The sequence below is a fragment of the Capra hircus genome, chromosome 4 (assembly GCF_001704415.2).
Source record: "Capra hircus breed San Clemente chromosome 4, ASM170441v1, whole genome shotgun sequence".
Lineage (NCBI taxonomy): Eukaryota > Metazoa > Chordata > Mammalia > Artiodactyla > Bovidae > Capra > Capra hircus.
This window is the reverse complement of record NC_030811.1, coordinates 27,129,686-27,142,194: the sequence shown is the minus strand read 5'-3', so window position 1 is coordinate 27,142,194 and position 12,509 is coordinate 27,129,686. Positions and strand designations below refer to the sequence as shown.

General features: G+C 45.0%; 1 protein-coding gene across 2 annotated transcripts in view; it reads right to left on the bottom strand.

Moving 5' to 3' along the window:
• TNPO3 (transportin 3) overlaps nucleotides 1–4,161 on the bottom strand; it is an 83,650-nt gene extending 79,489 nt beyond the window's left edge. For both annotated transcript variants that reach the window (XM_005679459.3, XM_005679457.3), the window contains exon 1: nucleotides 3,645–4,161. Coding sequence is in view for 1 of the 2 variants with exons in the window: in XM_005679457.3 (XP_005679514.1) it covers nucleotides 3,645–3,764 (120 nt within the window). In the remaining variant the exon portion in view is untranslated. The remainder of the gene's footprint in view (nucleotides 1–3,644) is intronic.

Below are 12,509 nucleotides of genomic sequence, written 5' to 3'. Positions count from 1 at the left end.
AGCCAATGTGTTAGCTGAATTGTCAGTCCAGACGCTGAAGATGACTAAAAACGATGATGTGTGACTGTGCTATTTTCCAGGCCCACTTTTCCACTCTTTACTACCATGTTTTCTGCCCCGGTATGCTTGACCTCTATGGAACAGATCAACAGGTTCCTGAGACCCTTAATTAAGGGTTGGGTTTGCCCAATGGGGAATCCCAAGAGGAAGTTAGGAGAATAAGGTGTAGATATTTATTCCTCCAACTTCCTCCCTGCAAAATCGCCTCATGATGGCTAGGGCCCTTCAAATGAAAACTACCATTCCTCTCAAGGCAGTCAAGTCCATACTCCTCTTGAGAGCGCAAGAAATAACCACTCCTTATCTTATTTCTTATGGCTTAGGGCTATTAACAGTTTGGCTACAGGTTTCTATATTATCTTTAATTGCACATTATATCTGCATCTTTATAAATAGTACCTTTATAAAACAAACCCTTCTCAAATTAGCCTATTTCACGTGTGCATCTGTTTCTGTTGGGACCTGACTGACTGTAAACAGTGATAATGATGATGGTGAAGACACAGGGCTGTAATAGAGACTCAGTTCAGTTCAATCGACTGCAGCACACCAGGCCTCCCTGTCCATCACCAACTCCCAGAGTCTACCCAAACTCATGTCCATTGAGTCGGTGATGCCATCTAACCATTTCTTCCCCTGTCATCCCCTTCTCCTGCCCTCAATCTTTCCCAACACCAGGATCTTTTCAAATGAGTCAGCTCTTCGCATCAGGTGGCCAAAGTATTGGAGTTTCAGCTTCAAAATCAGTCCTACCAATGAACACCCAGGACTGATCTTTAGTATGGACTGGCTGGATCTCCTTGCAGTCCAAGGGACTCTCAAGAGTCTTCTCCAGCACCACAGTTCAAAAGCATCAATTCTTCTGCGCTCAGCTTTCTTTATAGTCCAACTCTCACATCCATACATGACCAGTGGAAAAACAATAGCCTTGACTAGACGGCCTGTGTTGGCAAAGTAAGGTCTCTGCTTTTTAATATGCTGTCTAGGTTGGTCATAACTTTCCTTCCAAAGAGTAAGCGTCTTTTAATTTCTTGGCTGCAGTCACCATCTGCAGTGATTTTGGAGCCAAAAAAATAAAAGTCTGTCACTGTTTCCACTGTTTCCCCATCTATTTCCCATGAAGTGATGCCATGGGAACAGATGCCATGATCTTAGTTTTCTGAATGTTGAACTAGTGGAAAGTAAATAGCTAATATTTAAGTAGCAATTACTAACATATTTCGAGTTATAGGTTTCAAGAACTTTGTCAAGCTCTTTGCAGGTATTAACTTAAACATTACAAATATTCTGTGGCAGCAAAGATTTTTTTGTCTGGTTCATTTCCATATACCAACACCTAATAGCTGGTACATGGTAAGCACTCAAATACTGATTTAATACAATAAGCAAGTTTGGTAAAAAAAAGAGCTGGCTTTTGGTGTGGTGAAGCATTTCTCCTACTTTTACTTCGAAAACTTTGAAAGATCAGGGACATGTGGCTTCCCAGCACAGTTCAGTTCAGTCGCTCAGTCGTGTCTGACTCTTTGGGACCCCATGAATCGCAGCACGCCAGGCCTCCCTGTCCATCACCAACTCCTAGAGTTTACCCAAACTCATGTCCATTGAGTAGGTGACGCTATCCAACAACCTCGTCCTCTGTCGTCCCCTTCTCCTCCCACCCTCAATCTTTCCCAGCATCAGGGTCTTTTCAAATGAGTCAGCTCTTTGCATCAGGTGGCCAAAGTACTGGAGTTTCAGCTTCAACATCAGTCCTTCCAATGAACCCCCAGGACTGATCTCCTTTAGGATGGACTGGTTGGATCTCCTTGCAGTCCAAGGGACTCTCAAGAGTCTTCTCCAACACCACAGTTCAAAAGCATCAATTCTTTCTTTATAATCCAACTCTCACATCCATCCATGACCACTGGAAACAGAGCCTTGACTAGACAGACCTTTGTTGACAAAGTAATGTCTCTGCTTTTTAATATAATATCTAGGTTGGTCATAACTTTCCTTCCAAGGAGTAAGCGTCTTTTAATTTCATGGCTGCAATCACCATCTGCAGTGATTTTGGAGCCCCAATAAATAAAGTCAGCCACTGTTTCCCCATCTATTTGCCATGAACTGATGGGACTGGATGCCATGATCTTAGTTTTTTCACTTTTTCACTCTCCTCTTTCACTTTCATCAAGAGGCTCTTTAGTTCTTCTTCACTTTCTGCCGTAAGGGTGGTGTCATCTGCATATCTGAGGTTATTGATATTTCCCACATCACAAAAACTAACTAAACACTAAGACCCCCGGTGGCTTCTTCAATGGTAAAGAATCTGCCTGCCAACACAGGAGAAGCAGGCCCAATCCCTGAGTCTGGAAGATTCTCTGGAGAAGAAAATAGAAACTCACTCCAGTATTCTTCTTGCCTGGGAATTCCCATGGACAGAGGAGCCTCGCAGGCTACAGTCCTTGAGGTCGAAAGAGTCAGATTCAACTTAGCAACTAAACAACAACTAAGACCATATAAGAATGATTTTCTTATGCAGCCTACAGTGAGTCTTATTCCTTTTTCCTCTCATGTGGTCATCCAGGACTTGAGTTTCCGATTTTTGTTTTTTTAAGTGTAATATTCAAAGTCAAGGTAGCAAATTTTAAAATGCTTATTATGCACTTACAGCCAAGGAGCCCTCAAAAGGGCAGAGCATCTTTAAGTACCAGTTTTGAGTTTTAAAAAAGAAATGGGAAGGGAGGGGGCAAATTTAAAAATATGTTTAGGTCTATGAAATGCAAAAATAAGAAAGGTAAAGTCAACAAGATCACCAAGAATACATACCCACGCAGAATTAAAGCAAAGCAAGGGTAAGTGGGAAAATTAGGGGAGGAAGCATAATGCACGTGATTCAAATGCGCAAAATAAAATGTATATACTGGTTGCAATAAATTAATCCCCTCATTGGATGCTGACACAGTTATCTGTAATAATCAAGGCAGCTTTGATATCTATAGCTTATAAGGGTTAAACTCAGGAGATAGATAACTGCAAAGATTTTCTGAAACCAGAACTGATTTTATGTTGCACTCCAAAACACAAGAAAAACTCACGTGAATAAGGATCGAGAAACCTGAGAAGCTACGAGAATACAATACTCAAACTAGAGTGAAAAACAGCAAAGAACAGTTAAGATGTAAGCTACGACTGGAAAGGAGTTACCGGACGTAACACCTAGACATCGAAGAGAGACGGATAAAGCATCCTTAGAAGATGGAGAAAGACCGGGATTGGATTTGGTTGAAGAAAGACAAAACGGAAAAGCAAGGCCTAAGAAGCAAGTAGCAGCAAGGTAAAACTTAAGAGGAACAGATCGAAGCCACAAGCAAGAAGTATAGGACTTACAAATCACATTCTACGGGGAGGGGAAAGGGCCACTTCGCGACCGACCAGTGCAACTAGTTTCCGAAAAGCGGCGGCGATGTAGGTTCGCAGCCCCACCCCGCGGGAGCAGCTCCTCTCCAAGGAAGACCTCACAAGGCCAACCGCTGGACTCCAGCTCGAGCCTAGGTCCTATCTCGCCCTTGCCCCGCGGCGCAGAACGGCCTCTCCCGGCCCCTCACCGAACGCTGCAGCTCCCCAAGCCAACACGAGGCGCGCTCCTTTCCGCTGGGATCTGGGTCGTGGTACAGCGCCTGCACTGCCTGGTACACGAGCTGCAGTGTCGGCTTTGCTCCTTCCATGGTGGTAGCGGTGGTGGCGGCAGCGACGGCTCTGGCTCTTCTCCCGAGGCTCCTCCGATTGCTCCGCCCTCGCGCTTCCTCACTGTGTCGGCCACGGCCGCTCCCTGACTGGCGCCATCTCCTCTTCGGCCGTTACCAGGGCAGATGGGTTCCTCGTGGAAGTTACCCCCTCGGAAACACAGGTTAGATCGTATTCAAGTTCCTGGTCGTTTTTCCGATCTTCCAACAAGACTCCACACTTCTGAATCCAGACGCCGGTGCTAGCTTCCTGACCTGCTGACTTGCCCTCCGAAGGCTGTCCCGGCAAGACAGAGACCACGAAGCGTACTTCAACAGCTTTACCCGGACCGGAAGCGGCAGCACCAAAATCTTTGGCACACTTCCGTCTGGTGCGTTGTAAACGGCCTCCGTGCCGGCACGCCTCCTCTTTTCTCCCCGCCCCCTCCCGGAAGTGATCCTACTGGGACAGGAGCTGGTAAGAAGTGGATCTCCACATTTCTTGCTAGGGACTGGAGTTCTGCGATCCTCGTGGCGCGAACATCTGCGCAGCTTTCCCCTCCTTGGCAATGGATCCGAGGTCTTTCTAACCCCCTTCCGACTTTTTCAGCCCTTCCCAGAGAATCCTTTAGGACCCCCGTGGACAAGTCGCGTCAATTCAACTGTGGCCTGACACTGACTGTACTGGAAAGCCATGGATGACTTAAGACAGAATTTGTATACTGACTGTAATGGAGGAGACAGACATACAGTCAAATAACTAGCGTACAAACCTGGGAAATGTGCCATGTTGGAAAAACATAGAAAATACCTAGAAACCTCTATCCACGAAATTCTTACACCCAAAAGGGTGTGATTCTATTGCTCAGTACACTGAGTCCAGAGTATTTGCACAAACACACTGAATTGTGTTTTTGTGTATGCCTTTCATTCTGAATCAAACATCAATTCCACAACTCTCAATACACAAAAAAATATAGAAATCTTGGAATCCATACTAGGGAGAAAATTCCAAACATTGCTGTGTCTCCTTTGCAATAATAAATAGCTGTTCAGTTCAGTTCAGTTGCTCAGTTGTGTCCAATTTTGCGACCCCATCGAAGGCAGCACGCCAGGCCTCCTTGTATATCACCAACTCCTGGAGTTCACTCAGACTCACGTCCATCGAGTCAGTGATGCCATCCAGCCATCTCATTCTCTGTCATCACCTTCTCCTGCCCCCAATTCCTCTCAGCAACAGGGTCTTTTCAAATGAGTCAACTCTTCATATGAGGTGGCCAAAGTATTGGAGTTTCAGCTTTAGCATCATTCCTTCCAAATGGGCTGGTTGGATCTCCTTGCAGTCCAAGGGACTCGCAAGAGTCTTCTCCAAAACCACAGTTCAAAAGCATCAATTCTTTGGCGCTCAGCTTTCTTCACAGTTCAACTCTCACACCCGTACACGACCACTTGAAAAATCATAACCTTGACTAGACGGACCTTTGTTGGCAAAGTAATGTCTCTGCTTTTCAATATGCTCTCTAGGTTGGTCATAACTTTCCTTCCAAGGAGTAAGTGTCTTAATTTCATGGCTGCTATCACCATCTGCAGTGATTTTGGAGCCCCCAAAAACAAAGTCTGACACTGTTTCCACTGTTTCCCCATCTATTTGCCATGAAGTGATGGGACCAGATGCCATGATCATTGTTTTCTGAATGTTGAGCTTTAAGCCAACTTTTTCACTGTCCTCTTTCACTTTCATCAACTGAAGTCCAATGGTTCTGTGAAGACCTATAAGATCTTCCAGAACAAACAAACAAAAATATGTCGTTTTCATCATAGCGGATTGGAATGCAAAAAGAGGAAGATGTACAGAACAGACTTTTTGACTCTGTGGGAGAGGGAGAGGGCGGGATGATTTGGGAGAATGGCATTGAAACATTTATAATATCATATAAGAAACGAATCACCAGTCTAGGTTCGATGCAGGATACAGGATACTTGGGGCTGGTGCACTGGGATAACCCAGAGGGATCGTATGGGGAGGGAGGTGGGAGGGGGGTTTGGGAGTGGGAACTTATGTATACCCGTGGCAGATTCATGTTGATGTATGGCAAAACCAATACAGTATTGTAAAGTAAAAAAAAATTAGAGATACCTGGAGTAATAGGCAATTTTGGCTTTGGAGTACAAAATGAAGCAGAGCAAAAGCTAACAGTTTTACCAAGAGAACACACTGGTCATAGCAAACACCCTCTTCCAACAATGCAAGAGATGACCCTACACATGGACATCAGCAAATGATCAATACCAAAATCAGATGTATTATATTCTTTGCAGCCAAAGATGGAGAAACTTTCTACAGTTAGCAAAAACAAGACCAGGAGCTAACTGTGGTTCAGATCATGAGCTCCTTACTGTACTCGTACTTAAATTGAAGAAGGTAGGGAAAACCACTAAACCATTCATGCATGACCTAAATCAAATTCCTTACCGTTATACAGTGGAAGTGACAAATAGATTAAAGGTATTAGATCTGACAGAGTGTCTGAAGAACTTGGACAAAGGTTCGTAACGTTGTACTGGAAGCAGTGATCAAAACCATCCCCAAGAAAAAGAAATGCAAGAAGGCAAATAGTTGTCTGGGAGGCCTTACAGATAGCTGAGAAAAAGAAATGAAGGGAAAGGCAAAGGAGAAAGGGAAGGAGATACCCAATTGAATGCAGAGTTCCAGAGAATAGCAAAGAGAGACAAGAAAGGCTTCTTAAGTGAACAATGCAAAGAAATAGAGGAAACAAAAGAATGGGAAAGACCAGAGATCTCTTCAAGGGATTAGTCATTATCCAGAATATATAAAGAACAGTTCAATAATGAAATGACAAGATAAGGTTTGGTTACTTGAAAGACTAATCAGGTGATTAGAGGGTTGTAAGATTAAGATTAGGCTAGATTAAGTGCAATCAGGAGCACTGATATCAATATAATGGTAATGAAACCCTGATCAAAACAGTGGACATCAAAGTTCAGTAGAGATTTCTGGTTGAGGAACACGTTTGTATGCCAGAAGGGTAACATATCCTGACTCCACCAAGACAGGACAGATGTGTCTTCTTCCCACAACGTGCCCTATGTATCGTCTTTTAAGTAAAACTTCAGTTATAAGTGTAGCACTTAACTGAGTTCTGTGATTTTTTCTAGAAGAGTTTCAAACCTGTGGGGGTTGTGGGAACCCTGGAATTTGTAACCAGTTGCTCAGTAGTGCAGGTGGCCTGGGGACTCCTGAAGTAAGGCTGAAATCCAAAGTGAGGATAGTGAGGTGGACTGAGCCTTTCAGCCTGTGGAGTCTGATACTACAGATGGTGTCAGAATTGACTTGCCCTTCACCCCACTGGGGTAGAAACAGGACAAATAAGATGTCACAAAGACTGTAATTTAGCATAAGTCCTCCCCCACAAAATAGATTAATCAAATGTGTTAACAACTATTAAACACAGGGAGTAAGTAATTGTGGTCACTATACTGTTGTCTCTACTTCTCTGAAATTTTGCAAATTAAATGTCATAACTGGAAAAATTATGTCAGTTTTATTTATTGACATGAAAAGATATCAAAATATTATTGAAACAGGTTATGACTCAGTATGGAAAAATACTCATTGACAGGAAATCATACCTATGTTTCTATATAGGTAGAAAGGTATCCAGAGAAGGCAATGGCACCCCACTCCAGAATCCCATGGACAGAGGAGCCTGGTGGGCTGCAGTCCATGGGATCGCTGAGTCGGACACGACTGAGCGACTTCACTTTCACTTTTCACTTTCATGCATTGGAGAAGGAAATGGCAACCCACTCCAGTGTTCTTGCCTGGAGAATCCTAGGGACGGCAGTGCCTGGTGGGCTGCCGTCTATGGGGTCGCACAGAGTCGGACTTGACTGAAGCGACTTAGCAGCAGCAGCAGAGCAGAGAGGTATCTGGAAGAATTTTCAACAGAATGTTAACACAGGTTAGTTGCAGTGATGGACTTTTGAGTGGTTTCTCACCACGTGACACATTCCATATTTTTAATATTTTTTGGCTATTCCCTCTGTTAACAGAAGCTGTCAGTAACATCATATCCCCAGTGCTTTCAGTGGTTCCTGGCATATGGCAGAAACACAATAAATATTTGCTAAATGCATTAATAATGTTTCTATGACTTGAATTTTTCTTTACAATGATTATTTACACTTTTAACAAATATATTTTCTCAAAATCAACATGGTTGGTTTTTTTTCCCAAACAGTGACACTGTAAACTTGAAGTCATAACCATCAGGAGCCACTGTCAACTGAATCTTGGTGACTGTTTGCCCAAAGGCCGCACAGCACAGACCTCTTCTGGCCCAGCTTCAACCCATAGGGCACATATCCTATATCATATTCCTCCAGCTGCAGAACCCAAGACAGTCATAAACCTGGTTATTAAACCTCTTTCCTTCCATTAAACCCACGTCAGGGGCTCACGTGCTGAGGACAGCATTTGCCTTTGTGTGGCTCTCCAGCTCAGAATTTCCTCAGTCATGGCCAGCTTTGCCCCCAATTTCCCTTGCAAAGCAAATTCAAACTGGTAAGAGGAATCGGGAGAGGAGGATGGGGAATAGAGATTGTAAATGTCTATGGAATAGGAAGAACATGAATTAACTGTCCACTGTCAAAAGGAGCCTTGTGCAAAGAGGGATGTTCTGTGAGTCAGTTCTGACAGAGTGGGGTGGCGAAACACTAAGCAGGTTGGAATTTTTCTGTACATTCACAAAGTGATATTCTTTTCAGAAAAAAAAAATACTGAACAGAGAACCCAAGGGCAATGGTAGAGAAAAGACATACACAGTTCAATAAAGGTCCACCCACCTGCCCCCATTCTTTCTTGTGCTCCGTCATATCCGACTCTTTGTGGCCTCCTGAACTATAGCCTACCAGACTCCATTGCCCATGGAATTTTCCAGGCAGGAATACTGGAGTGGGTTGCCACTTCCTGCTCCAGGAGATCTTCCCGACCCAAGGACCAAACCCATGTCTCTTCTGTGCATCTCCTGCACTGGCTGGCAGATTCCTTACCACTAAGCAGCTCCCTCCTTCTCCTTAATCCCTCACAGTCTTCCTTCTCCAGTTAACTCTTCTCTTTGGAAGCCAGACATAGAGGAGGGGAAAAGTAGCCTTATCCTGACAAGATTAATTTTTTATGTCATATGATATCCACGGTTTATTGACTTTTAGTCCAGCTTTACTTCAGTGTGTTAAGCAATACACTGGTACTCATATGATGTGAGTCAAACTGTCACCCAGTCAGGCTGATGGAAGATGACACTCCCCTCACAAATGCAGAAGGCTCCTGGAAAATGCCACAGAGGAGCCTGGTGGGCTGTAGTCCATGGGATCTCGAAGAGTCAGACACAGCTTAAAGCCTGAGCATGCACACACACACACACACACACCAGCTGGCTACAGGGAGAAAAAAAATAACTCTCTCTTATATGGCAGGGTGGAAGGAGGGCTATCCTAAACATTAGACCCCAGGTACCAGTCCCAGCAGCACCTTCTTCTAGCTATGTGCCTCTAAGTAAGTTAAGTGTTAGTCGCTCAGTTGTGTCCAACTCTTTGCCACCCCATGAACTGTAGTCCACCAGGCTTCTCTGTCTATGGGATTCTCCAAGCAAGAATACTGGAATGGATTGCCATTCCCTTTTTCAGAGGATCTTTCTGACCCAGGGATTGAACCCAGGTCTCCTGCATTGCAGGCAGCTTCTTTATCATTTGAGCTACAGGGAAGTCCTATGTGACTCTGAGTATCAATAACTACTTTCCTAAGCTGGATTCCCCTGCCAAAAGGAGCATGATTCCTACCCATCCAACTTACAAGGAGGCGCAAGTAAGATCACATGAACGTGCCTTGGAATTGGCTCATTGTAAACAACCCTAAAGGCTTCCTTGGTGGCTCAGACAGTAAAGAATCCACCTACAATGCAAGACAACTGGGTTGGATCCCTGGGTCAGGAAGATCCCTTGGAGAAGGGAATGGCAACCCTCTCTAGTATTTTTGCCATGGAAAATTCCATCTGCAGAGGAGCCTGGTGGGCTACAGTCCATGGGCTCTGAAAAAGTTGGGCATAACTTAGTGCCCACACAAAGCAGCTGTAAAGCAATTAGCATTTTACAAAACTGCGGAGTCAAACTGTCACTTATGGTCTTATTGAGACACTTAGAAATCACAAGTTCTTACCCCAAAACCAAGTCTTTTCAAATATAGGAGGAATGGTGTATTAATGATCTCTCCAGGCAATCGACAAACCAAAGACTTGGCTACTTCACCAGCCAAGCACCAATAAACACTGACACACTTTCTTGGGTCAAAATGCTTACCAGCTGGCTCTTGCTTCTGGAAGAAATTAGACAGTTAGATCCACTTTATGACTCTCAACCTCCTTGCCACTCTGCTTAGCAGGCACTGATCACATACCTGCTCTGGTTTTATGCTGCTGCAACCAGACTCCAGGGCCTATTTCCATGAACAAATCCAATGCCCTCAATATTGCCCCCCAGGCTTCTAGATCTCTCCACCAACCTCAGACGCCCCAACTTCCCTCCTCCCCCAGAGCCCCAATACTTCACCTTCCAAAACTCGTCTCTCTCTGATGTCACTTGATTCTCAATGGGTCTCTCTCTGATGTCACTTGATTCTCAATGGCGCCTATCAACCCAGTTGCACATTAAAATCACCTGGGGGTATTTTAAACAGCTTCAATGCCCGGGTACCTCCCTAGACGACTTAAATCAGAAACCCTGGGGCTAGGTCCGGGATTGAAAGTGAAAGTGAAGTTGCTCAGTCGAGTCCGACTCTTTGTGACCCCATGGACTGTAGCCTACCAGGCTCCTCCGTCCATGGGATTCTCCAGGCAAGAGTACTGGAGTGGGTTGCCATTTCCTTCTCCAGGGGATCTTCCCGACCCAGGGATCAAACCCAGGTCTCTTGCACTACAGGCAGATGCTTTAACCTCTGAGCCACTAGGGAAGCCCCAAATTCCTGGTGGCTCAGACAGTAAAGCATCTGCCCGGGAGACCTGGGTTTGATCCCTGGGTCGGGAAGATCCCCTGGAGAAGGAAATGGTAACCCACTCCAGTACTCTTGCCTGGAGAATCCCATGGAGGGAGGAGCCTGCTGGGCTACAGTCCACGGGGTCGCAGAGTCGGATAGATTGAGCGACTCCACTTTCACTTTCAATATGCACCTAGTTTGTTGACCATGTGTTCATTTAGTCACCAGAGAGTTTCTCAGCAGGAGAGCAACAGGCATTTGGGGCAGGACCATTTTTCCTTGTGTAAGTGTAATTCAAGCCTCTCAAAGAATCACTGCTGCTGCTGCTGCTGCTAAGTCACTTCAGTCATGTCCAACTCTGTGTGACCTCATGGACTGCAGCCCACCAGGCTCCTCCGTCCATGGGATTTTCCAGGGAAGAGTACTGGAGTGGGGTGCCATATCACTAGCACACACCAGTTCCAGTCGTGGTGACAACCAAAAACACACCAACATCTCCAAACACCCCCACTTGGGAATCTCACCAACTCCTTCTTTTCCTTTTGTACTTCTCCAGAGTGAAAGGCCCTCCCTTCCCACCTCACTCTTCAATTCTCAAGTGACCATTTGTTCTAGTTTGCTCAGGACCCAGGGGTTTCCCAGGACATGAGGCTCTCAGTGCTAAATCCAGGAAAGTCCCAGGCAAACCTCAGCGGTTAGTCACCACAGATTTCCTTCTCTTGCCTCCCATGAGAGATCCTCATTGTTTCCTCTACCTCTCTCACCTCTTTTCTGGGAACTGGCCCTTCCCAACCACATTCCAGGGTTATACTGGGAACAACCTTGAGGAGGTTGCTGACATAAGCTGGGCCACCTGAGTTCTTCCCCCAGAATTTGCAGTTGGAACTGGATGCTAGTCTCAATTTGGCTAATGCTTCTAGAGAGATTTAAATTTGGGAATTGGTGGCCATTTCCTATAGATTTTATTGTCTTGGTCTCCAAAATCACTGTGGACAGTGATTGCAGCCGTGATATTAAAAGATGCTTGCTCCTTAGAAGAAAAGCTATACAAAACTAGATAGCATATTAAAAAGAAAAGACATCACTTTGCCAGCAAAGGTCCATATAGTCAAGGCTATGTTTTCATAGTAGTCATGTACGGATGGAAAAGTTGGACCAGAAAGAAGGCTGAATGCCAGAGAATTGATGTTTTTGAATTGTGGTGCTGGAAGACTCTTGAGAGTCCCTAGAACTGCAAGGAGATTAAACCAGTCAGTCAATCCTAAAGGAAATCAACCCTGAATATTCATTGGAAGGACTAATGCTGAAGCTGAAGCTCCAATACTTTGCCCACCTGATTCGAAGAGCCGACTCATTGGAAAAGACCCTGATGCTGGGAAAGATTGAAGGCAAAAGGAGAAGGGGAAGACAAAGGATGAGATGGTTAGCTGGCATCCCCAATTCAATGGACATGGATTTGAGCAAACTCTGGAAGACAGTGAAGGACAGAGGAGCCTGGCGTGCTGTAGTCCATGGGGTCACAAAGAGTAGAACATGATTTAGCAACTCAACACTAACAACACTTTCCTGCAGTGAAGACTACTGTTAGGTGTCAGGGAGGATGGGCGATACAGAAAATCTGTCTGTAGCAACAAAGGAAACATGTGCCCCCAAAAGAAACACATGCAGAGGTGAGGAGGAAACTTTCTGGCTTCCCCATG